Source organism: Passer domesticus, chromosome 6, assembly GCF_036417665.1.
Source record: "Passer domesticus isolate bPasDom1 chromosome 6, bPasDom1.hap1, whole genome shotgun sequence".
Taxonomy (NCBI): domain Eukaryota; kingdom Metazoa; phylum Chordata; class Aves; order Passeriformes; family Passeridae; genus Passer; species Passer domesticus.
This window is the reverse complement of record NC_087479.1, coordinates 5,408,644-5,433,793: the sequence shown is the minus strand read 5'-3', so window position 1 is coordinate 5,433,793 and position 25,150 is coordinate 5,408,644. Positions and strand designations below refer to the sequence as shown.

Genomic DNA, 25,150 nt, shown 5'->3' with positions numbered 1-25,150 from the left:
AACACTTTTTAGCAGCTTCACAAATGGAAGCAGTATGCTGAGCACATTATATGGGTATCCTGAACTGTTTCAGGTGTGTGAAGCAGCCCCACAATTTCATTCAACCTTTAGTGAGACTTAGAACTTCCTGTCCTTGGAGGCGTCTCCTCGGTGCAGACCAAGGGAAGGGGTTGTGCTGGCATCTCCTGGGAGGTGCAGCTCTGGAGCAGTGTCCTTGGCACAGCTTGGGGGCAGTCCCTGAGAGCCACAATGGGGCAGGGGTGATGCCACTGCTGCCTTCAGCCCTGCCCTGCTGCCACAGGAGCCTCTGCCCAGGGCAAGGAGCTGTGGGAAATGCAGCACAGCCTGTGGTGCATTGTAATCCCCGCTCTGGATTGTTCCCTGGTGCATGGCCCTGCAGGAACACTGCTTCTTTACCTTTTGAATGCTTTCCTCAGTGATTTTCAAGGCTTTCAGAGACTCCCTCCTTACAAGATCAGATCTGGTGTGGGCAATTAAATCTGACATGTCCTGAGGTAGGAAAGTGGGTGTTTGCTGTGCTGGTCTGCTCTAGAGACCTCACCCTGGGTGGTGCCAGCTCTGTGTCAGTGATAGACACTTCTACTGTGGACTGATATCCATATTTACTGAATTTATGATGGCTAATTACAAAAAATCAAATTTCTCCTTAGCATTTCCATTTTCTAGCCATTTTGAATGCACAGCAGTACAGCAGAAGAGTGGATGAAGGAACTGTGCTAACCAGGCTGTTGTTTTAAAAGACTGGCTCAGTTTTTCAGGTGCTTGAGTGCCAGAGTAGCCTCACTCGTAGCCCACAGAAATAGTGAAAAATCTGCATGTGATGATTACTTTCAGGATCAAACCTCTCCTATTTATTTTCACTTCTAAAAAATGTACATCAGTTTTTTCTGACAGTTGTTTTTCTGTTAAATAGTTTACTTAACACAGACAAACAGTTTATTTAAGATAAGTTGATAGCACCAGACTTGGAGTTTGTCCTAATACTGTCACTTCTGATATTTGGCTTGGACTATTTACAGTAGAAGCTGAAGGTGAATGAGATCAGGGAGAGGTGGAGGTTTGGGTCGTCTACCCCTTTAAATGTGATCAGTTCAGAGGTCTTCAATGGCTGTCACTCATCTTTTTCTGAGTGATACCAGACCTTCTACTTGCCAGTCTTTGCCTAGATCAACTTTTGACTAGGGACTCTAATAATTACACCAATCCAACTTCATTTCATGATGAGAGAGCATTTTTTTGTGCAAGATTGGAGCAACTACATCAATAAAACTCTTTTTTTCTTTTCTAATATCTCCAGAATTCTCTTTCCAGTTTCTTCAAGGATAATTTGAGTATTGTTACCTGGAATCTGTTGAGGAATGTACAGATAGTGCATAAAAGCTACATTCCAAGCTTTGTTTTAGAGTTTAGCACCCAGAAGTGAGAAAATTGCAAGATAAGGACTCAGGCTTAGTGTGGTTCCTCTGTTTATATGGTAGGGTACTATTATGGACATAGAATGGTATTTTTCATCTTGCAGGATGTGTTTTGTGCTATAATCACAATATTTTAATCCATTACTTTTTTGGACATATCCAGCATATGCAATGAATAAAAGGAGCATTGATTTCTTCCTTTTCTTTAGCATTCTTGGTATAAAACTTTGAGTGCCTTTGTGTTTCTCCTGTGATATTAGAACAGTGCCGCCTCATTTTACTGATGAGAAAAATCAAAATGGTTTTATGGGGTCTCTACATTTTTATGTGTGCTAAAAGGGGAATGGAGGTGGTGGAGTCACCACGCCTGGATGTGTTTAAAAAAAGCCTGGATGTGGCACTGGGTGCCATGGTTTAGTTGAGGTGTTGGGGCTGGGTTGGACTCGATCTTGAAGGTCTTTTCCAACCATGTGATTCTGTGAATTCTGTGAACTACTTTTCCATCAACACTTTGTCTTCACATACACAGCCTGCTTCCCCAGCAAACAAAACCAGCCTTTTGAAAGCCTCCTGATGTCAAGTGTTAAACTTAGAATGTGCCAATCCCATGAGGAGCTGCTGGGCATTCCAGAAAAGGGTGTTTGCATGAGTAAAGGAAATTATACTTTAGCTTTTCTGTGCAGCATAATTTATGTGCAGCATAATTTGGGCATTTTTACAAATTTTATCATAGAGTGTTAAGGAGTTGGAATGGACCTTAAGGTGATCTAGTACCAAACTCCCCTGCCATGTGCAGGGCTATCTCTGAATTTTGTGTTACATTTACCTTTGCCAGGCATCTGTGGTTGTTCCCTTTCCAGTGGTTTTATTATTGCTTGGGCCCAAAATGTTATGGCTCTCCCCACACTCTGTTTCCAGCACAAATGAGCTTTGTTACTGGCCAGGTTGGTGTAAAATATTTTTATGCTTTGGATGTGATCAGACATCACTGGTGATGCCTTTTATGTATAAAGACAACAGGAAAAGGGGTGTTGTGGTTAAGAAAAGAGGAAAACTTATTGGCTGCAAGAGTGTGTTGACTGCCACTTGAGCCTCCCTGGTTACTCCAGCTAATTAAAATCCAGGTGTTCCCTGTGTCACTTGCCTGTCCCATCTGTATGTTCCAACCCTTTTTTTGGCACTGAATAGTGAATCAGTTCAGGAAGGTCATCCCTTTTAGGGTTTTAGACTGGTTATCAGCTGAATTACCTCCTTGTACTGCTCCTGGGCACATGTGCTGCTGTAGAGGTTGCAGGGCAGATCTAAAACAGGATAAGCTACTGCAGGACTAGACTTGACTTTGCACTTGTAGTAGCCATATTAGATACCATAGAAATAAATCTGTGAATCTGTATGAGGTACCTGCATGTACCTCTGCTGATAACTGCAGTGCTGTGCCAGAAAAGAGCTGTCCTGGTACCATTCCTGCAGCCTGAAGTGCCCGTGGAGGACACAGCTCTGAGGACATGTCAGCCATGCAGAAAAGGCTTTGATCTCCAGTGACCCCACACAATCTCCCCAGTCTCTACTGTGGGAGTTAAGATGTTTGTTTAAGTTGACAACCTGAGCTTGCAGAGGCTCCATTTGTCTTTCGCTCAAACACGGTGTAGCTTGGATTGGGATTTCACTTAAACAAATGGCAAGGAACTGCCTCTTCATGTTATGTAAAGTTTGCTCCTGAAAATAAAAGGATCACTTGTGGATTACTGAAAGTGTTGCAATTTGAAAAAAGCTGTGTTGGGGAGGAGACAACTTTCTTCTTGAAGTGGGGGAAGAGTTTTCAGATCTCTTCTTGTTTAGATCTTTTAATGGTTCTTTCGAAACTTGTGCAGGGATTTGGTTCACAGTGGATTTGTAATGTCACCAGAGTGAATGAAAAGCTGGTATGAGAGATTACCCAGGAGGGTGCACAGTATGGTCCTTCACAAGAGTGATGGGTTTTGTTTGGCCTATTTTTCTTCTCCACATAAATGAAAATGAAAGTAATATGAAGCAAAATCTATTTGGAAGGTAATAGGAATGGCAGTGAAACAAGTGTGAAATGTGTCATGGCTGTTGTCACCAAGCTGCTTTTTCTCTTCTCTCTCTCTCCCTCTTTTTTTTTTTTTAAACATTGTTTATATTGGTAGTAGCCAGAAGACCTTTCATGAATCCCGACTCACAGTTCTCTGCAAGGAAAGGAAAAACACTTGGATGAGCTGTAGTGTGAATAGATTTGGGCAGGGAAGGTGAAAATACAGTAGGAACAAGAAACAATTTCCTCCTGAGTTAGTTGATACAATGTCTCCTGCTACAGTACTTGCCCAGTCTCATGCATGAGTTTCCAGTGGAGCTCCAGGATGGGATGGGAAATAACACTGGAATCAGAACTTCATAGGGCACAGATTTAAGTACTTGTGGCTCCTTATATCTGTGGTGGTTTTTTTTCACACCCCTCCCCCAGGAGCTGGTGTCAGGGGGTGGTCGTGCATTAGCAGAGAGATCACATGTATGCAAGGCATCTTTGTCCCCATCTTTCTTGTCCCCTGGCTTGGGCAGCCGTCCCACAACTTCTGTCGGTGCTGGTGTGTGCAGAGGGAGAGAAGGGCAGGAAAAGTCAGGCTCCCATCAGCATCATGAGAGTACTTTGTGTCCCCAGGAGTGTTAAACTCGGGGTCCTTTCAGAGCGGAATAGATGCTGTACAGGTGAGTCAGCCTTTGTGCTAAGGGCCAGGTGCTTGACTTATTTTCAAGCTGGCATGCTAGGACACACTGGCATTCATCACATTTGTAAACACTCCTCAGAGCTGAGGAAGGCTATTGTCTTGTAACCGGTTTTCCTTAATGCTCTGGGAGTGACTGGCTTGACGCATTTTCCCCACGTGGCATCAGCAGCCTGTGAAACACAGAGGAAGCATTTCTGTTCTGTGACCTTTGCAGCAAAGTCATCTTCAGGGAGGACAGCCATGAGCGAGTGTCTGCACTTTTGGTGCTGTGCCCAAATATGTACACTTTTGACTCCAGAACAGGGAGTGAAAGACTCCATGTCTTGGACCAGCCCTCGGGCAATGCAGTTCTTGTCCTGGCTTTTCTGTGAATTTGATGGTTCACAAGTCATTCCTGCAGAGCAGAAAGAGAAATCTTATGGTTTTAGCAGTGGAAAGATTATTGCTTGTATTGGAGTGGAACAGAGCAGGCTGTGGTCTGTTGTGCCCAGTTCTGTGTCACATTTAGGCTCTCACTTTTCTGGATGGGTGTTCAGGTTACCTTTTAGTAATCTAAGTCTAAAAAGTCTTAATATCAGTCTAAAACCTAATAATTATTTTTTAGCATTTGTTTTTGAACAAAGGCTGAAGAGTATTTGTCTGTAGCAAAGAGCAAGTGAAAAATAGTTTCTGGTGAGTTTTCTACAATATGTGGCACAAGGATGGCCTCAGTGCTGGGGCTGCTTGCAGAGGTGAATGTTGGGCTGTCCTGGACCCACACAGTGTTGCTAGGAAAGGCAGAAACTCCAGCTATATGGGATTTATCCAGTGCATGTGGTAAGTGTTTTCTCAAGTGTCTGTATTCTGGGTTTTTTTTTCCTTTTCTCCTTTCTGTGTAGGGTTTTTTTTTTGTTTGCTTTCAGTAGGCCATTGTCTTGAGAGGCCTGGTCTTGCAAACAGTAATGAACAGGCTTTTTGTTTACTGGTGATACCTGTGGGACTGTTCAGATAAGTATATGGAGCTGAATCCGGGACCTCCTTGAAGCCCACCAAATACTGAGGGTTTGTTTCCCCTTCTTCCTTGAGACCTCAATTCCCAGAGTGCCTTGAAGCCAGGTCACCTCTCCCAGTAGTCACTGACTGAAGGATTAAGCCATTATTTTTCATAGTAAAATAGACCTGAACATATTCATATTTTCACATGTTGTGTCTGAGAATGTACAAGTTGTGAGCTGTTGTTCAGCCACACATTTTTAGCTTATCAGTGATGAAGTCTTGAGTGTTAACATGCCTGTTAAATGGATATTTTGGGCATGTGAAAAGTGACTTATTGTATATTGTCAAAACCAAAGAACCTCTTTTGGCCTGGCCGTTTAATAGACCATTTAGCTTCACTTGAATCTGGTTTTGATAAAAGCTGCTGAGCAGAAATCACATGGGTTTGTCTTTCACTGCTCACTGTGAGGCAGGTGCTGGTGACAGTATGAACTGTCAGGCTTTGTGCTCTGAGTGACAATTGCTGCCTCACTAGCAGAACCTAAACACACATTATCCTGTTAGTGCATTCACATATTTGTGCAATTAAACTGCATTATGTTTAAGCTGCCTCCACTGTGCAGCTTCCCACAGTTTTAACAGTTTATCATTTAAAGCCTATGAGAATTTGACCGAGATTTAATTCCACCTGTAGGGCCTGGGCAGCAGTGGGGTGTGATTGTATCTGTGTGGTTTAAGTGCAGCTGCCCTGAGAAGTGAGAGTGCTTCAGTCAGTATTGGCAAGGTCTTCAGCAACCAGATAAGAGGGAATGACCAGCAGGAAATACTCCTTTGTGGGGGAGAGTCTTTGTTCCATGAGAACACTTTCAGATAAAAGGTGAAAATTGATCATCTTGGCACTCCCTTGCCTTAAAATTACTTAAGGGCTGGTCAGTAAGGAAGTTTCCTTGCAGTGTTTAATAATACTGATTTCTGCAGAAACCCAGTATTTCACACATATCTCAGTTCTGTTGCTTGGAAGTTTTGCAGATGAGTACTTGTCAGTTCTGGAAGCTGTAATATATATTGCTTTTAAGGTGATATTTTGGGGTGGAGTATTTTTTTTTTTTTGAGTAAGCATCTGTGTTTTAAAACCATCTGAGTCATGTATTCTATTTTTTAATACAAAATGGTTTTGAAGGCTCAGCATCATTTGTAGTGTTCGAGATATGACACTAAGCATAAAGAGCCATTGAAATGCCTTCTGAAAGGAGAATATTATATCCCCAGGATCACTGAATTAATGTACACATTTATTTATTCCTAGTGACCTGGGCAATGCTTGTTTGCAAGCTCACTGAGGTGTGTTGATGGGTTCAGTTTTGGGGCTGACATCCCCCTGCCCCAGTTAACTGGGGGCTGGTGGTGCCAGGGCAGCAGGTAATGGTTCTGCTTCACCTGTACAGACAGGGCAGGTCTCTCTCTTGGGTTCAGTCATCTTGGGAATGTGGCCTGATCTTTCTGATTTCCATGACCAACTGTAGCATATTTTTTCACGGGAGAATTTTGTTCAACTGGTTGACTTTGTGCATTGGATTCAGGTTGTGCTGCAGTGGGTCACCAAACTTGTTTTGCAGGGTTTTCCAAGGAAAGCACCCAGTATGGTGTTTTCTGCCCTGGCTGGGCTGTAAATGGCTTTTTCAGTTGAGCTGTAGTTGCTTTTCAGGTACCTGAGTTGCACAATGACACTGACTCATGGAGCACAGCCCGTGTCCCTGACTGGATTCTTTTGAGGCTTTAATTGTTGTGTGCAATAGTCAGGGTGCAATCTTCAGTATCTACAAGCAATCCATCTTTTCCTTATCTTTGGATCCCTTTTGTTTTATAATTGCTAGTAAACTTGGCTTATGGGCTTTGTGAGAGTAAGGAAGTGATCACTTTTGTATAACATCCTAATGTTTCTTGGAGAAAATGCTGGTAAACTATGGAATGCCTTAAACCTGTCTCCGAAATGTTGCGTGTGGTTTTAGGGGGTGGAAGCAGCATAAATTACCCTTTAAAAACTGAAAGTTAAAGAAGTCGCTGAATTTTACAGGAATCTTGAGAGCTTTAGAGAAATTAACAAAAATGTGTTATAAATAGCATGAGTATAAAATAGCATAATGAAATGATAAGAGTAGATTTTCAGTGTGGTATCTCCTTAGAGATTCACTTTTGAGTGGAGAGAATTAAATATTTTGCACATGTGCAGCTTGCTTTGGTCAAGAAAGTTAGAGGTGGGCAGTGTTATGTGGGCACCCCAAAATGTGTGCACATAACACTGGGGAATTGGAGGGGTCATTACTTTCTGAAAAGTTTATACTTTATTTTGTGTCTTCACTGGATCTCCCAATTGTTGGTCAGCATGGATTTTGCTAGTGGCTATTGCTTTTTGGAAGGACCTGTAGAATCAAAAAATCATGTGTAAAATAGATATATTGATTTTTAATTTTTATTTTTTGAGTGTGTGGTTGTGAAAAAAAATCCTTTCCATTATTGTGTACAGCTTACAATTTGATTGAGACTAGGAGCATATAAAAAGCATGTATTTCAAACTTCCTGGAGTTGTGTGCTCAAGGGTGTTCTCTCCTGATTTGTTTTAATTTGACTGCTTTAGTGGCACTAGATAATATCAAGCATTTATTGTGTGTGATTTATATGGATTGGGAAAATACTATACACACTTTCTCAGGCCAGGAACAATGTTCTTTACACATGGCATTTAATTCAGTTGTGAGCCTAAATAAATGCTGCTTTTGAATATGTGCACAGATCCTGTATAATTATGGAGCAGTGTGGTTTATTTTGAGAGAACGTGCAGCATTGTGGAGCACTCCTCAGCTGATGTTTTGATAAAACAGATCAGCTCAAAGATTGTCTGGAACTGATCATCTGAATCTTGGGCCAGATTTCCTTTTTCTTACTTGTTTTCAGTGGCTCTTCAGTTAATCGGGGGAGTAGTGGGCTCTGGTGGCACAAAGCACAGGGATGTAGCCGTGGATAATGGTGGGGTTTGGTTGTCTGTGTGATATTTACAGCTGAAGTAGTGAATGGAAATGGAGAACTCTTGTCTTTCCCGTTAACCTTACACAGGGATAGGAATGAACAAAAATACTCTGCAAAGTGACTAAGACCAGTCCCATAAGGGTGGCAGGTGGGGTTTATGCTAAAACAGGCATCCAAAAATACTCTTATAGGCTATTTCCACACATAAAAACAAGCCACACACAATATCCCAGCAATGTGTACTCTGAATTTGCTGTACATGGGAGGAACTTCACATAATGAAGAACAGATTTGTGGATATTTATCTGGCTTCAAATCATTTGACAACAATTTGATCATGATCATCTCACCAGTGTGGGGAGGCAGCTGTGTGTCCTCCTCCCTCTTGTCCCAGCATCTGCATCCTCGGCTGAGTAACTTCACTGGGGTGTTCTGCTTTGTGTGGTTTGTGGCAGAATGGGCACTGAGAGAAATACTAACAAGAACAGAATGTGTCTTGTTAAAACTCTTTTGCTTTCATCTTTTTGATCCTCCGTTAATACGAGTTGTCTTGCTTCTTGTTCCTTCCGTGCAACTGATTCTCCTGGTGGCTTTTCCTGCTAACAAACACTGAAAGAATAAATTTGCATCACAAATTTTTCTTGTGATAATATTCTTTGAGATGTGCTGCAACTTTGAGAGAACAGCTTGTGTTACCTCTTTGCAATGGTGAGTAATGTTTGCTCACTTTGTCCTTTGTGTTTGATAACCTGTGAAGCTCCCTCCAACTTCCCTGGAGTAGGGCTGGGTTTTTATTCCCCACAATCTGTAGGAAATGATTGAGATGCCAGCACAGCTAATGAAGGCCTGACATGTTCTCCTCCTTTTTAATACCTAAAAGTAGCTGCGTTGAATTTGACCTTACAATTTAGCTTCAAAAAGTTGGCATGGTGTTCACCAGGTGGATTAATACACTACAGCAGCAGTTGCCATTTATTTTTCAGCTTGAGGAAAAAGAATTTTTTAGAATGATTAAATTTAAAATGCAAGAAAAAAAAAAGAAAAAGTTCCCTACAATGCTTTAAGTAGGTCAGGATTTCTGCCACCCTTAGAAAGGAAATTGAAACCTGACCTGTTCAATGGCAAGGGTGGGATGAGGGAAGGAGGTTTTGGTGTGCTTTTTCTTTTTTTGTTTCTAATAAGTCAAAATATAGTTGGTTTTTTTTGAGATTTGTTTCACTGGCCACGTGTTGCATATTGTAGGGTACTTCAAGACATCCCTGAAATATTTGTCATGCTGTGGCCCACCAAGAATGTAATCTTAAGGTCCCCACTGTTTATGAAGCACAGTCTATATTTTATCTCATGCTGAGAAAAGATGTGATAATGGTTGTTTGGGGATTATGTGAAAATGAAGTGAGGAATGACCCTTAAAAATGGGTAGGAAGTGGGAGATTCCCAAATGAGACCAGGGAGGCGGGGAAACGGAATTGCTGCTGTGGGGTTTTTCTAATGAATATTGGCCTTGCACTTAGAGTGGGGAAAATTAAGATTAGGGAGAGAAAGAAGCATTTAAGAAAGTGCAATAAAAATCTGTTGGGCTACAGAAATGAAAATTACATCTGTAGTTTGGGGCACTTGTGTGTGTCAGTGGTGCAGTTTCAGGGAGTGCAGGCACAGAGCCTGAGAAGGTGCCTGTGGTGCTGAAGATCACCAGTGGATCAAAGGTGCTGGAGGTGGTGGGATGTCAATGAGCTTCAGGCACCAGGTAGCACAGCCACTCATGAATGAGTCTCCCATTGCAATAGGAAAGGCTTTACTTGGGTTTGGGTTCATTCTTTACATCTCCTTTAACTTAAGGTTAAAAAAGAAAGTAAATTTGCCCAAACACTTTATTTTATAAACCATTTTTATTTTCAAAACATACTTGCCTAGGCTGATTTATTGAAGGATTAAATCTGAACTTGGATGAAAGATGGCAATAAAGTGTTACTGAGTTGCATCTTTTCTTATTCTGTAATTTAATGTTCAGAACAATTTGGGCTTGGCTCTGGGAGGTATTAAAGGGGCTCATAGAGATCATTCTTCTTTCTCTGATGTCCAGCTATTAAAACTGCAGTAGTGAAGCCAACAGAGATTTAGCAAGTAATTCTGAATGGTGCTTTAGGGCAGGGAATAAATAATGTCCTAATCGACTGAAATTTCAGTGGGGAATTGTGATATGATGTAAAATTACCTACATTAGTCCAGAAAACCCGTGTAATCTCAACAGCAGAAATACTGCTGAGCCCTTATGGTATTCAAAGGCTACTGGTGCTTTTGGGCTGTCTCACTGACAAGGCAGCAGCCTTGAAAAGCACCGAGTTCCCTGAGGCTGTGTGGGACTGGAGAGGAGGAAAGGATGATTTGTTGAGTCATGACCACCACCTTTTGCTGCAGAAAGGATTTTTTGCATTCTAATAGAATATATCTCTGTAACAAATTGCATGTTTTGTCTGAAGTAGGACAGGCTGGGGATTCTTACTCCAGTTTCTTCTCTGTGTTGTATTGGCTGTTAAGGACAAGCAGAATGGTGTGATCTTGCCTTTTCTCTGTCCAGCATGTAAAAAATTGGTCCAAGTGACTCTAAGTGAAGTGAATCAGGATAAGATAAATTACTTGCTTTTTGATAGAAGAATGTCAATCTCTGTTGAATTCAGGAAGACTGCTTTAGACTGATGGCTGAGAGTGATCAGTGTTATGAGCAGAAGGAGCAGATAATTGAATACTGAAAAAAAAAAATTAAAGGAAGACAAGCATAACCCAGATGTTCTAAGATGCACATAGTTGTAGCTTTTCTCTCTCCTTTATTTTTCTTCCTGAGCTATTATTGTTTCAAGGTTTCAGTCATTAGAGCACATAACCAGGATAGTAGATAAGACTGGAGAAATCTTTTTTACCAAATCTGGTTACCTATTGAAAACTGTCAGGTCATCAAATCCTCCTCTTGTTAACTTACAGAACTTTTTAAAACTAGTAATGTTAATTTTTTAAAACTAATTTTTTGTTCCTGTTACTCCTGTTGATTCTGATTCCAGACCCTCGCTGTTGTGACTGATGAGAAATACAATTTCCAATATGAAGTTCTACTCTGTTGGTTGGACCTCTTATACTTCAGTAGCTTTTTCTGCTGTTTTTCCTGAAAAGCCAATCTTCCTAATCCTGTGGTTATCTAGTTGCCTTTTTGTGCATTTATAGGATGAGCTCATCTGTTTTGAGTGTGATTGACCAGAACCACACTGGTCACTTCAGGTTAAACCTCACGTCCTGCTGGTGATGTTCAAACACCAGCAGCTCTTCTGTTGCCACCTTGGGTTCCCTGTGCCTGTTCCTGACTGCCCCACATGGCAGGGGACCACAAGCTGTTATTTAATTGGTATAGGGCTGTCACTTTCTCTGCTTGGTGCTCTTTAAGTGATGAGCTCCCAGTGACTCTGTGATTTGTTTCAAATGCATGAATTAATTTTTTTTTTTTCAGTTTTGTTGCTTTCTGTTTCTGTTGTGGAAGGACTTGGCTGTAAAGTAATCTTGTGTGCTTGGTGTAAAGTATTCTGAAATAATTTGTCATGATCTTTTGGCTGTCTTATTTTTAGTAAGTCTAAAAAAATAGTATTTACCCTCTATCTGCTACCCCATGTATTATTGCATTGCTTGTGTTTTTACTGTTCATTGACTAAGCTTTTTAGAGGTGTGTTGATCAAGCAACTTGTAGGGTGCCCTGAAATAATGATGGACACTTTTTGGGTCTTTTTTTCTCTCCTTATGCTTTTGGATCAAGATAAACTAGCTGAGTATGCTCCAAAAGCTTTGGAGGAGGGAAGGAGAAATTCTAATAAAGAGAGAGAAGAACAGCTTTTTGTGCCCTCCCACCCAATGGAAATCCCTGGGATCTCAGTTCAGGAATCTGGTTCAGACTGTAACCTGCCCGTGTGGTGCACCCAATGGGAGAGTTTACCTGGCTGAAAAATAACCCCAAAAATAACTGTGTGGCTGCACAAATGTTATCCTGGCCTGTGGGAGAGGACAGCAGGGGAAGGACAGTGCACAGCAGTGCAGGTTACAGCAGCTTCTCTTGCCTTGGTGCTGGCTTAACTTGTAGGGATACATGTCTGCTGTTCCCAAGCTGAGTATATAAACTCAGGGTTGTTGGGATTTCTGGTGCTTATCAGCATGGCAGATGATGTGTTAACCTTTGAGTTTGGCCATTCATTTGTAATTAAATAAAAAGAAACACTTGATTTTATTGTATCATAAACCAAGATTTATGCAGGAGCTCCCACTTGGTCATGGCAACTTGTTCTTTCAGGCGCTTCAAACCAAGCACATTTCGTGGTAGGGAGGACATCACTTTGTTACACTGTGTGTTTTGAGCACTGATAGGGGTTTCAGAGCTATCCAGGACATGGGTGATGCAGTTATTGCCCCACCAGGCTGTTTTTTCAGTTGTTTTTAATTGTGTGTACATCCACCCACACTGTCTCTGTATTTGAATAGCTTGAGGAAACTGGACTGTGTACTTTTCATGCTTCAAATCAAACAAGTCTCTGCTCTTGGCAGGAATTTGGCTTGGTTCCTCCCAATACCCAGGAGAGATGAGCCAACATTTGTAGATCACTCAACAGTATCTTTGTGAAAGATGGGTCAAGATTTTGATTTTTGAGAGACTTTCAAAGCCTTGCATGTTTCCCATTGAGACCCCAAACCACTGTTGTATTTTGGAAGACCTTGGTCATATGCCTGGCTCTCTGACAGATGTGTCTTATCAATTTTATCTTCTTACTCTGAGATTAGACATGAAATATGGGAGTGTCTCGTGACAAGCCCTCAGTAATGTGGTCAGGATATCCCATCATGCCACAAATACCTTTTCATGTTTTTCCCCTTTTACCGTAAAGTCACATTTCCTTGTCTTGTTCCCACATGCTGTTGTTGCACTGTTAAAATGTGCTGAAAATACAGGAGGGATTTCTACCTTCTTGTTTCAGTAAAAGATTTCAAGTAAAAGATTTCTTGTGACTATTTTGGGACCCCCAAGTGTTTATTTTTTGTTGTCTATGTTTTAGTTTTTTTCCCATTTCTGCTCATGTAGGTGCTTGGTGTGGTGGAGTAAGTGAACACTCAGAGCACTTGGTACAGTGAGAGCTGTCAGCTCTGGGGGCAGCTCAGCCACACCGTGGTGCAGGGCTTTCTCATGAGGTAGGAAATGGATATGGAGGGAGAAGGGAGCAACATATCTCATGTGGAATCTGGTGTGAGATCTCACACTTGTTAATGACAAGTGAGACACTTGTGGGACAGTGGGTGATGTTGAGCTGGACTGTGTCAAAAAAGTGCAGTTTTGGCAATTTGGGCAGACTTGGGAGATTTCGTAATTGTGACTTAAGTTCAGGTGTGCTGTGGGCTGTTGATCCTGATAAACTATTTAATTTGATATTTGCTGAGAACTCAGAAAACTTGCAAAGTTCTCACTGCAGGAGAATAAAGCATAATAGCAAAGGTTATTGACACAGTTGAATTATTGTTTTAGTGCATGTGTTTGCCCAGTAGACCATAATGGATTTGGAGTAGTTGTTCTGGTACACTGACTAAATTCTGGGTCGGTTTTGGTGTGCCTAGTCATTGTGAAAGCACTTATTTCTCAATGCCACACAGCTGCTCTTGGAGTGTCAAGAATTGGCCTGTCAAGTGCTGGCCTGTTGTTTGACCAAACTGGCAGAATGGTGCTGTAAGACACGTTTTTGTGATTGTGTCCTTAATTGACTAGGCAGCACTGTGTCAGAAAGAACCACTTTTATTGAAATTCCCATAGAAATATTTTTTTCTATACTATCTAAAGTTAATAACATAAAAGCTTCTCTATTTTTTTTTCCCTAGGGAAAAAAGGCTCATCTGTACTGGATAAAAGTGATTTAAGTTTTAGCTTGCTGCAAATTCTCTTGTCAGGTCCAAGCCCCTTGAAATGGTTTTGTAGTAGAGATGTTGAAACACAATGGGTGGTGGAAATGTTTATTATTAATTGACTCAGTATGTCTTTTTTTTTTCTTTTGAAATACCAGTCAGTCAAGGCTGTTGTTCAGCCACTACCTGGTCTGCTTTATTTCTGCTGCAGCTGAGAGGAACTGGTCTGTATAGCAGAGTATGTACATGGGAGTTTGGAAAATAGGGTTAACTGTGCCTGGATGTCTCCTAAATTTTTGAGATGTCTGGGCTCATTTAACCTCCTCTTTTCTGCAATATGGAGCAGAACTTGTCTGACAAAACAAAAATGAAACAGAAGTGGTGTGCGTGCATCCTTTTCCCAAAAGATATAAACAGTCTAGAAGGAGGATTGTGCTCTCAGAAGCTTGGCAGATGATGCTGAGAATTGACATAACACAGATATAGGCAGAGCACCAGAGTTTCTTTTTGCTTTTGTTTTGTTGCTTGAAGGAGGGAGTTCAGATCAGCTCTCTGGAGTCCTGATACCTTTGAAAAAAAAATGAAATGTTAGCAAGGCAATCTCCGAGATTTTGTGTCACAATGTGTGTGACAGGGCTGAGGAGAAGGGAGCTGCAGATGACCCTGGATAGCTTATCAGCAGTGTTTAAAACCCCGAAATTCTCATCTGAATTGAGCTTCCCACGTGAGTCTGATAGAGTTGTGGTTCTGCCTGAAAGCTGTGTGCTGTTGCCACGATGAGCTGTAGGCTCTGCATGGCACATGGGCTGCCTGTGAGACCTGTTTATTTACTAGTTGTAGACAAGAGCCATTGTGTGGGTTTTTGGCCCAATAAGGTTTTGAGAGCATTCTGAAGTTGTCTCCTCACAAGGTAAGGACAGCACAATCCCCACTGATAAATCTTACCAGAATCTGGACAGGATTCTTCCTTCTCCCAGCTCCCTCTTGTATTTGGGAATCAGGGAAGAGATGGCCCAAAAAACATAGGCAGCAGCTACTGCAAGTACTTGAATGAGGATTTATGGATTGCTGAAGCTGAGGTGTGAAAAGGAAAAGACTGATTTTTATCCCTAACTCCCTCCTGATCTCTTAAGCTCCTTTATTCTGAGGCTTTCAGAAGTGCTTGATGTCACTGGAGTCACACTTCTCTCTCTTCTGCTTTTACTCCCTATCGTGTAACATGGGGAAAAATGGCTTTAGCTGGGTTCTTTTGGCTCTTTAGGATCACAGAGGTCATGGTTGCTGCAGACTCCCAGAAGAGCCTGTGTCTATGGGTCCATCAGCCCAGAAAATAAAGCTGCAGTGGCCAGCTGCAAGTCATTGATGAGCTCTTGGCTGCGTAGCAAAAACCACTGTGACTTGTTAAATATACTGAAAGTTGTGAAATAAACAGGTTTGACAGCTGCTCTCCCCAGACTGGGCTGTTCTTGTCTCAGTTCAAGAATCTCTGCTTGAGAATATCAAATTGTCTAATCCAAGCTAAGCAAGAAGCCCAGGAATGTTTCTAGAAGCATCTTTGATTTAAAAAACTAGATGTCATTCTGTAAGCTTTTTCATGTGTGTATTTTGTGTTTTTTAATATTCCCTTTCCATAAATCAAGTCATTCCACTTCTATAAGTAAATTTCCCTCTGACATCGAAAGTGAGGAACAAGTGAAAACACAAAATTTTTGCTGATTGTTTCCACTCCTCCTGTTTGTGGTTCAAGTCTTGGCTATGTATTGAAGACTGTATCATTATTTTTTAATCAAAACTGTTTCTTTCATAGTAGAGAGGATCATTGTTTTGTTACTTTAAATAACAGAAACACCTTGGTTATAAAAGCTGAAGAAAGAGGGGCTTAGAAATTCTAAGTATTTGATACTGTTTAATGAGTCTATCTACTAAAAATAGGCTTTGTAAAGAAGAGTAGTAACTCATTCTGTAATACTCCTAGTCAACAGCAAAAGCCATAAAGGTTTTTTTTTTTTTTCTGAAATGATTAATGGCTGCATATCTAAAGTTTTGCAAATTTTTGTAATGCTCAGCAGAATCTAAAATTTTGAGAGAATATCTTGTGTTCCTGCTTGTGAAAATAGCTGTTCCTTTAATGTGTTTTGTTTGCTCCCTTGCCAGCCAAGCTAAAAAAAGTGAGCAGCACCATCAAGCTTTGCTAATGTTGTGAGCCTTTTTCATCCTTCAGTGTCCCAGAGGGCTGATTCCTTGTCTGCCATCATCCCTGCATGAGGTGAATGTGTGCATGTGTGAGGAATGCAGGACTGGGCACAAATCCTGTACCCTTTGAAGACACTCTGTCCAAAACAAACACTCAGTTCCCAGTCAGTGTAATTTAGTTGATAAATATCTTAACAGCTTTCTGGGGAGGAACCTCTGCTTGTTTTCTGCAATGTACCAAAAGCATTTTTAGTGATCCTGAAGTCCTTGAACACGTTTAGTGCTGTTTGTGCATTGATGGTGCCAAACCATGTAGATGCTTTATTGTTTGCTTCCCCCAAAAATGTGGTGTTCTAGACTGCTCAGAGACTGGGCCTTTTGTTTAATATTTCATGGGGATTAAAGAGAAGAACAACAGAAAAAAGCAGTGTCCATGAAATGAAAATAAGCATTCTAATATTTATTGGTGTCAAAGACCAGGAGACTTTCTTGTTCCTGGTTGGCATTGCTGATAGTTGTCCCTGTTATATGTCCATGTGTAAGTCCTTGGGCATTTTCTATTCATATCTTCATCCTGATCTCATGTTCTCAAGATACAAACTCAAATCCAAAAGGAAATGTTTTAGTGAGTGTGTGAAGTGGAACACAGATTGCAGAGGCTGTGCAGCCTTGGTGTGAAGAGGAGAAGCAGCATCATCACACTGTTTGTTTAGATTTTGTATGAAGCTGTTGTCTTCAGACAAACTCAGAATTGAACAAATATGTGGATGTGATTTTTAAAATACAAATATTTGTCATCATTAGTTTATATATGTAACATATCTGCATACATAATACACATGCAAATGCAAAATTGCCTATTTAAGGCTCCTAATTTAAGAAAGCACAGGGCCATCTGTTTTGACCCTAATTTGAAGCTGAGTTTTGCAGGTGCTTTGGTGCTTTGCTCATTTGGAGAAAGCTACTTATAAAGTGTTGGCCAGTGAAAGAAATACAGAATGGTGTCCTGCTTCCACAGTCAACTGTCCTTACAGTAAGGCCAGTGGGGAAGAGTTGGACTTGGAAAGAAAGGGATCTCCTGAAATGATGTGGTTTGTGTGCCATGAAGAGCTCTCTAATGCCAGCTGTGGTGTTGGGGTGTCCCTCTGTGCTATTGAATGAGTTGGGTGCCTTTGGTGAAGTCACAGAAATTGCTACATATATTTAATAACTAGCTAAGTAAGTAATCCAAGTGGAAAAAAAAAATAGTGTTTTTAAATTTAACAGTGCAAGAGAATTTTTTTCAAGTCACATTTTGAAATCTTTATTTCAAGATGTGAAAGAATTCATTAAATCCACCTTTATAACAATGTGCCTTTGTGATGACACATGCTCTGACATTAGTGGTCTGCACAAAACCCAAAAGAATTCCTTGAGGCAGAGTTGGGCAAATGGCTTTCTTCCCTTCCTCAAAAATCAGATGGAAATGTGTGACCCAGCATTGCCATTGGTGGCAGAGTGGCTGCTGTTTGTGGGGGGAGGATGACAGATGTGTTTGGAAGGAAGTTTGGGATCTGTGTGTATTAAATCTGTCCGGAGATGGGAGAGGAGGCAGGATATGGACTGAGTCCAGCTCTGCCCTTGACTTGTCCCATACAGCCCCCTTTGAATTCAGAAGGAATTATCTCCAAATAAATATAAGGGTGGATGTGCATGAGTGAGTGAGAATGCAATCACCTGATGTGGGATTCCCATAGTGAGGTGTTGACTCATCTTTTTATGTATGGAAAGCTATTTTGCAGCCTTAGAAACAGTGCTTTCACTTGGGGAAGGCATTGAAGCACTTGTATGAAGTGCTTTTCCAAGGAGGGGTTTTTTTCCATAGTCAAGTCCTGTGCAAACTTGAAGTGTCTTTGATTTAGGGAAGGGGGAGTGAAGTAGTTTCAGGTGCTACTGTCTGTGAATAATATCCTGCACATGGAGCTCTGTTCTGTTGGTCCTTAGGCAATACTGTGATAAAAAAAACAATACAAACACCTGCACTTGGATCCACCTGCTGAGTTCTGTAGCTTTGCTCCCTATTCTGTAACTTAGGGAAAAGCAGGCAGGGACTTTTCTGTGCTTTGGCTGCTGTGTTGAGAGAGACACAAACAGCAGGAGCTGCCAGAATAGAGACACTGAAGCTGTCCTTATGCTGGGCTCCTGCATGCACAGGCAGGTTGGGGGAGGAAGGAGAAATCCCTTTCCCTGCCTTGCCTCCTCTCTTGCATTTACTCTTGCTCCTCCTGTAGTGGGGACATAAATTCTTTTTATTATGTACATTATATTAATTTCTCATTATTTTATTGAGTTTGTGTCCCAGCAGCTTCTAAATTTCAGGCTTAATGTGCTAATGAAGTTTAATTGTTCCCTACCCAGATAATTTGTATTTATAAATATACTTTGTTTTCTAACTAAAGGAATTCTGGAGCAGGAAAATGCCCAAGTAAATTCAAGGTTTGCTCTTTAACATTGGCAGCTGCTGTGCAAGATACAGGCTGAAACTGTAGTTTTCCATGTGTTAACAACAACAAAAAAATTACCTTTTTTTTTTTTTAAATTGTGAGATACAATTGTGTTTGTTTTGCACTTTCTAATCTTGAAAACAGAAGCTGGGTAAAACTGGTTGGCTCTCCTCATCTCTGCCTCTGTAAGGACTGGAACCAGTTTAGTTGGAGATAGGTCAGCGGTGCGAAAGTTTTGTTTAAGATCTTTCTCAACCATGTCAGTGTTGTTTCTCTTAGCTTGTTTGGCTTTTGTGCTGGGTTTGTGAAGGTAAAACATGGCTTAGCCCTTAATGTAAAACTGTTTTGGCTTCAGTGTAGCAAAGCTATAAATAGGCTCCCCTTTGCCTCCCCAGCAGTAGGAAATGACTGCAGCAGGTGTTGTTCTCCGCTAGAAATTTGCACATTATTACTACCCAAGTACTTTTTTTCTTAAAATCAGCTTTCTTGTTACGTGTTCTTCCTTTACTAAATGCCAACTGACTGGTCAGCAAATATCTTGTTAAAATCTGAAGTCTTCATTAGGACAAAAGAAATAAAACCAGAAAGTTATTTTTGGTTTATTTCTGTGCAGCCTCTGTGTAAAGTTTATTTTATATGCAATTTAAAAAGTATTACCAGAAGGCACAGGAGAGCTGCATAAAGCTGGTTGCTGACTGAAATGGTTTTGATTCTTTTAGCTTTGCTGGGCTGGAGTTTAACTCAAGTTTATTGTAGCAGTTCCTCTGTGACAGAACTGGCAGATGCTTGGAAGTCTACAGGCAAGATTTGTGTCCATGCTTGGATTGAGTTCTCCTTGCACTGCAGCATCAAGAAAACAAACAGGGGTTTTTTTTTGTGCAGTGAGGTGGTGTTTGGAGTAAATAAGGATCTTGCAGTCTGGTCCATGTGAAATGGGTTTGCTGGTGTCAATAACAGCTTCCCCTTATCCAGACCCCATCATTTTGTTGGGATTGATGCTTGGTCCCAGCAAAGAGCTGGAGATGTTTGGGCAGGAGAATCCATGTGTTTGTGCTGCTGAGCCTGTTCTGCTCAGGCAGGCTGGAGAGCCCTGGCCTCCTGCCTCTGGTGGGGGCTGCAGAAAGGATGAAATCAGGGCAGATGTACTGTGCAAACAGCAAAAAGGGGGCACAGTCCTTTCTTTCTATTCTGTTTAACATCTGTGTCCCTTGCACCCCTTCCTTTCTCCCACAGATGTGAGAGTTGTGTGGAGCTGCTGTTTGTGAGAGGGGCTGGGAACTGCCACGAGTGTGACACCCCCCTGAGGAAGAGCAACTTCAGGGTGCAGCTCTTTGAGGATCCTGCTGTCGACAAGGAAGTGGAAATCCGGAAGAAAGTGCTGAAAATGTGAGTGTCACCATTTAAAATAACAGAAAGTGGATGTATTTCGTGCATCAAAATTTTTAAAAATTGACTTGTTCGCTAGAACAGAAGAGATTTTTCTCTTTTTTAAAGTGGCAAACCATAAAACTTGACTCCATTTATCACGGAGGGATTTCAGAGAATCTGATTTTGTGCAACAATTGAGAGCTGAATTCTCAATTTAGCCTTGAGGGATTCCTGCTTAGCATTAGAAAATGTTGAGTGTTTCTATGTGGCCTTCTTTGGCAAAGACTTGGCTCCAAAATGGAGATGATTAGATATTGAGGGGGTGAACATGGCAGTAGAGCAAGAAACAGGACCTTGATTGTTTAGTTCCCTGGGGACCTGTTCTGAGAGTTGAAGGCCAGTTCCCTTCAAAATCAAAATGGGAAAAAGAGAGTTCACATTGTTTTGTGCTTCACACAGCAATTGTTAGTGGAAATGGTTCCTTACAAGCCTGGTGTTACCAGTCTGTCATGCAGATTTGAAAGCTCTTGAAATTGAGATAAATTAGGTCTGAGATTGCATCTCGCTCCTTGTGGCCAGTAAGCAGCATTTTGTAAGGAAAATATGGGAGCCAGTTTTGGTGTTTTAATAGAAGAAAATCTGATAAATCTAACAACCCAGAGAGAGCTCTGTGTGCCTAAGTGGACTTACAGGTAAATTATAAGCTTATCAGCCTTTATCTAAAACTTGGTACAATAGTGAATGAATTGTATGATGTTGCTGAGAAATTGTGCTGGGGAAACTGTGCCACTGAATACCAAGCATGGAAAGCAGTAATAATTTTGATGTTGGATTTTAAAGTCTGCTGAAGTTAACAGAAGTCAAACTGGAATAAGTCAACTAAACATGGAATAAAGTTAGAAAACGTTGGAGAACATTTGGCCCACTTGGGTTTGCCAGATGAGTTTTTAGGAGGAAGAGAAAATGCCCCCAAATTGGAATGTGGCCTCACTTCTTGGCATTTTTATATTCCTGGGTGTCATGCTCCACAGATCAGACAGAGTCTCAGCTTTATATTTTCTTGGGAAGAAAGTCTGCCTGTCTTGACTTTCAAAAGCTGTCCATGTTCTAAGCCAGTTGTCCCTTCATCTTTTTACTTTCTCCAGCTCTGAAGAGGTGAATATGAGTGCTGGAATGGTCTATTGATATGAAATGAGAGAATTGTGTAGCATTTTCAGTTTGCTGCTGACATATGCTTTCTGTTGTTGGCACAAAGCCAAGCTCTCTTTTCTGATTGTTCTAGAATAGCTTTTTTTCTGTGGGTGTTGCTGTTGTCTCTGCCTTTGTTAAGAGGCTGGCTGGGAGTTACTGTGTCTTGGCCTCTGTGCTCATGTTTACCTGTAACCCTGGAAAAGGAATTGGCAAACAATAGGCAAAGATAGCACAGATTTCTTCCAGGCTGCCTCCTTTCCTTTGGAGCAGGCACTTCTGTCTCCCGTTAAAGATTCTGGTCAGTTTGGGGGTCACAAAGCACACTGCAGATAAAACTAGATCAGTGCTTAATCAGCTTGCAGCAAAAGCCTTGTTGAATGGAAATTGCATTTTACTGTGGTTTTTTTTTTCTCTTCTCTCAAAGATACAATAAAAGAGAGGAAGACTTTCCCACTCTAGATGAATATAATGATTTCTTGGAAGAAATAGAAGAAATTGGTAAGTCTTAATGCTTGCATTTTTGATGTGCTGTGCTTATGAGACCATAGGCTTTTATCTTCTGACTCAGCTGCCTATGAGAATGTCTTAAGTTCAGTTTCTGTAATATGATTTATCACAGTATCAGATTTTTATCTAATTACTTTTCTTTTCTGGATTAAATCATATTTGCTGAACTGTAGGCCGTTGTTAAGTAAAACATTTTATCTGCCAGAGAAAAAAACACAATCCAAAGAGGAAGCAAGCTGGAAAAGAAAGGCTTGCAGGGGACTGTCAATGCTGCACTGGCAAAGATTAAACAAAGAAAGGAGAAATTGAAATTTTCATTATATCCCTCCATTAGCTTTATCTACCATGACAGAAGCCATATGGTGTCTTTCATCATTTTTGCTTCTGCAAGTACAGTAGTTGAAGCTGCTTTGAAGCTGATGACCTTACATACCACTGTGGTAGCATTGTATGTTGCTGTGCAGAAGGAGAAGGTTTAGGAACAGACGTTGATTTCTTTCTTTTTGGATTAGCTGAAGCAGAACTTTGCCCTTTGGGGAAGGGACAATGTTATCAACAGGGTTTATTTTCTTCTTAGTTAGGGTGACTTGTGATTTATGGTGGAGTGATGGGTTTTGCTTAGAAAAACAAGGATGTGTTCAAAGGAGTGACTCCTAAATGGTTTGTTCTTGGTTTTTATGAGCTTCTGAGGCTTTTCTTTTTTTTGACCTGGAGGAAGAAGAGGTGACTTAGAGCATGCAGGAGGGGCAATGAATGTGATTTGAAGGAAACCATGGAGATGACACTTTTCCTTCATTTTTCTCAAAGGAGCCCTTGCTCCTTTTTTTGCACTGTGGTGTTTTGTAGAAATGTATCCAATACACTTAGTGCTGTGAGCAATGTATCATGTTTTTGTTGGCATCAGGAGGCTGAGGCTGGGAAGCCAAATCGTGTGGCTGGGAAACACCAGTCACACTCACATGGTCCAGATATCTGAGGAGATGATGTGGGTGTAGCTTTGTTTGTATATTTTTTGGAATGGTATGGGGGAAGGAGGGAATGGGCAGAAAGAATGGCCAGAGGATCCTGGAAGAATCTGTGTGCTCACGGGAAGCAAAAATGCTTTTTTTTCATGCAGCATTGAATACAATTTCTCACTTAACTGCTGTTGCAGGACTTTTCAACATCTGTAACAAGGGAGTTTAAGATGTGCCTGAAATTGTGTGAGCCTCATGAATTTGTGTGGGATGTTAAGATTTTACAGTTCTTGGGATTAGGTGGTTACATTGCAAAATCCTGCACAAATGATTCCAAATCCTGTACTAGGAACTAGATTTCAGAAGCAGCAGCAACCTGGCTGGTCTTGGTAACCTTATGAAAAAAAGTGATTCGGACAATAATTGTTTTGGCCCTCCAAATGCATAGTGAAGAAGCTTGATAGTTTTTAGGAATTGGAGCTAGTTATCTGAGAGCAACACCTAAAATAAGGGGCATTGGAAGTCCAACTGCATCCTTGTTCATTCATGTGGCAGTCAGGATGATGAGAAGAAGGAAGGGGTGCAGTTAGAAGATTCTTAATTTTCACTGTTGGCGAGTTCATTTATGATATCCCAACTCCAGACAGATCCCAAAGGACAGGTTAGATTCAAAAACACCACTTGAGGCAAGAGTTCCAGCCCTGTTTGCTCTCCCTGGTGACAAAGCCCATTGCACATTTGTCCCCAAGCCCATCCCTGCTGTGGTCCTGGGCAGAATTCCCCACCTGGCAGTTGTCTGAGGTGACATTTTCCAGTGCATGTTGTGAATGGTGTGACTGAACAGTGTGTTAAAAGTCATTGACTCTGTATAATTTCACACTTTACTGCTGAGAGGAGTTATTTCATTTTTGTGTGTCTCTGAATTCCCTGCTGGCTTGCTCATGTGGAAAACTGGGCTGCAAGATGGAAAAGAAAGATCTGCAGGGCAGCTTTGCCTTGTGGAGCCAACATTCAGCAGACTTGCAGTAGCTGCTGGTGGTTGGGAAGGTTTCCCCTCTCCCCATGCCCCAAACTTTCAGTTTTTCTGTGAGAGGGTCAAAGTGCAGCTTCACCTTTTTTTTTCCCCCCCTCTTTACAGGAAGTTTTTTTTTTTTTCTGGAGTTGTTGTAGGGGCTTAAATGAAGTAGTTGCTTAGCACAGATATAATGTAAACATCCTGTATTTCATGTGACCCTGATTCTGATAGGTTTTCCAAATATTCCAGGTAGGTCAGCTCCAAAACTAGCAATGGAATGAGACACAGCAATTGCTCACCTCACTTGAAATACATTTCCCCCCTTCATATCAGCTGTTTTATACCTACAGACTTTTTCTATTGAAATAGAAGAGTTGGATGGTGCAGAAGCAGTGTGTGTGGGAAGGTCAAACAAACATTAGAGTAGTCACCTTTTAAGATTTCTATTATAAAAACCAGGTTTTTGAAGTGGTTTAGAGTGTAGCCACTGAATAATGCTTTGGGCTAAAATGTGTTAAACAAGGCTTTAAATAAAAACCACATTTTAAAGCGAGTTTTCCCCAGAAGAAAAATCGGTTGGACAATTTGAGAGCATTGTAAGCACAGTTTGTTGTCATTAGCACTAGGAATAAAAATTAAGTGCAAGGGTTAAAACCTGCCTTTGGGAAAGGTGTGGACAACATGTATCTCAGTGAGTCAGGACTGTGCCTATATGATGAGAGGGACCTGGTTAAACCTTTGAGTGTTGCTACAAGTTGCATCCTGTGGCCACAATGTGAATTTCGCTTGCTCTTTCTACAAAGTTTTCTTCTTCCCCCAAGTATTTTTTGTATCCCAGAGTATCTCTCTGGCCGTTTTTCCAAGCCCTGTGTGAAAGCTCTTGGAGCAGGAGCCTCCCAGCTTGTGCCTGGCACCTTCTCCTGGTACCTGAGTGAAGCCCCCAGGCATTACCACAGCACGTTGTTATGGGTAATTGCTGCTTTTTAAAAAGCATTGGGCTCAGAGGAGGCTGCTGTTATTTGTGTATTCCTGTATCTCCCTGATCCTCCAGGACCTTGTGCAATACTGGCTGCCTCTCAGAACACTTATCTGACAAGTGATCCTTGGATAGAAAGGGTTTTGCTATCTGTGATCGCTTGTGGGTTGTGCTGTTTATTGTTTTGTGGTTTGGTTTTTCCCCCTCTGTGTGTGTGTTCTCGAGGATGGTGTTGCTGTTCCTGACAGAGGCAATAACCCAACTGGAAATTGGGCAGCTTTATCAAAGATCTGTTTCAGTTCACATCATCACACTGTTCCAGCCAAAATGGTCTTTCTTAGAGTGATGGGGCTGAGTGATTTCAGT

At 41.3% G+C, this 25,150-nt stretch overlaps 1 protein-coding gene across 3 annotated transcripts in view; it reads left to right on the top strand.

The window, feature by feature from the left end:
- MNAT1 (MNAT1 component of CDK activating kinase) overlaps window positions 1-25,150 on the top strand; it is a 118,177-nt gene that overhangs the window by 13,959 nt on the left and 79,068 nt on the right. For all 3 annotated transcript variants that reach the window (XM_064422959.1, XM_064422961.1, XM_064422960.1), the window contains exons 2-3: window positions 20,005-20,157; window positions 21,755-21,828. In XM_064422959.1, the coding sequence (XP_064279029.1) occupies window positions 20,005-20,157; window positions 21,755-21,828 (227 nt within the window). The remainder of the gene's footprint in view (window positions 1-20,004; window positions 20,158-21,754; window positions 21,829-25,150) is intronic.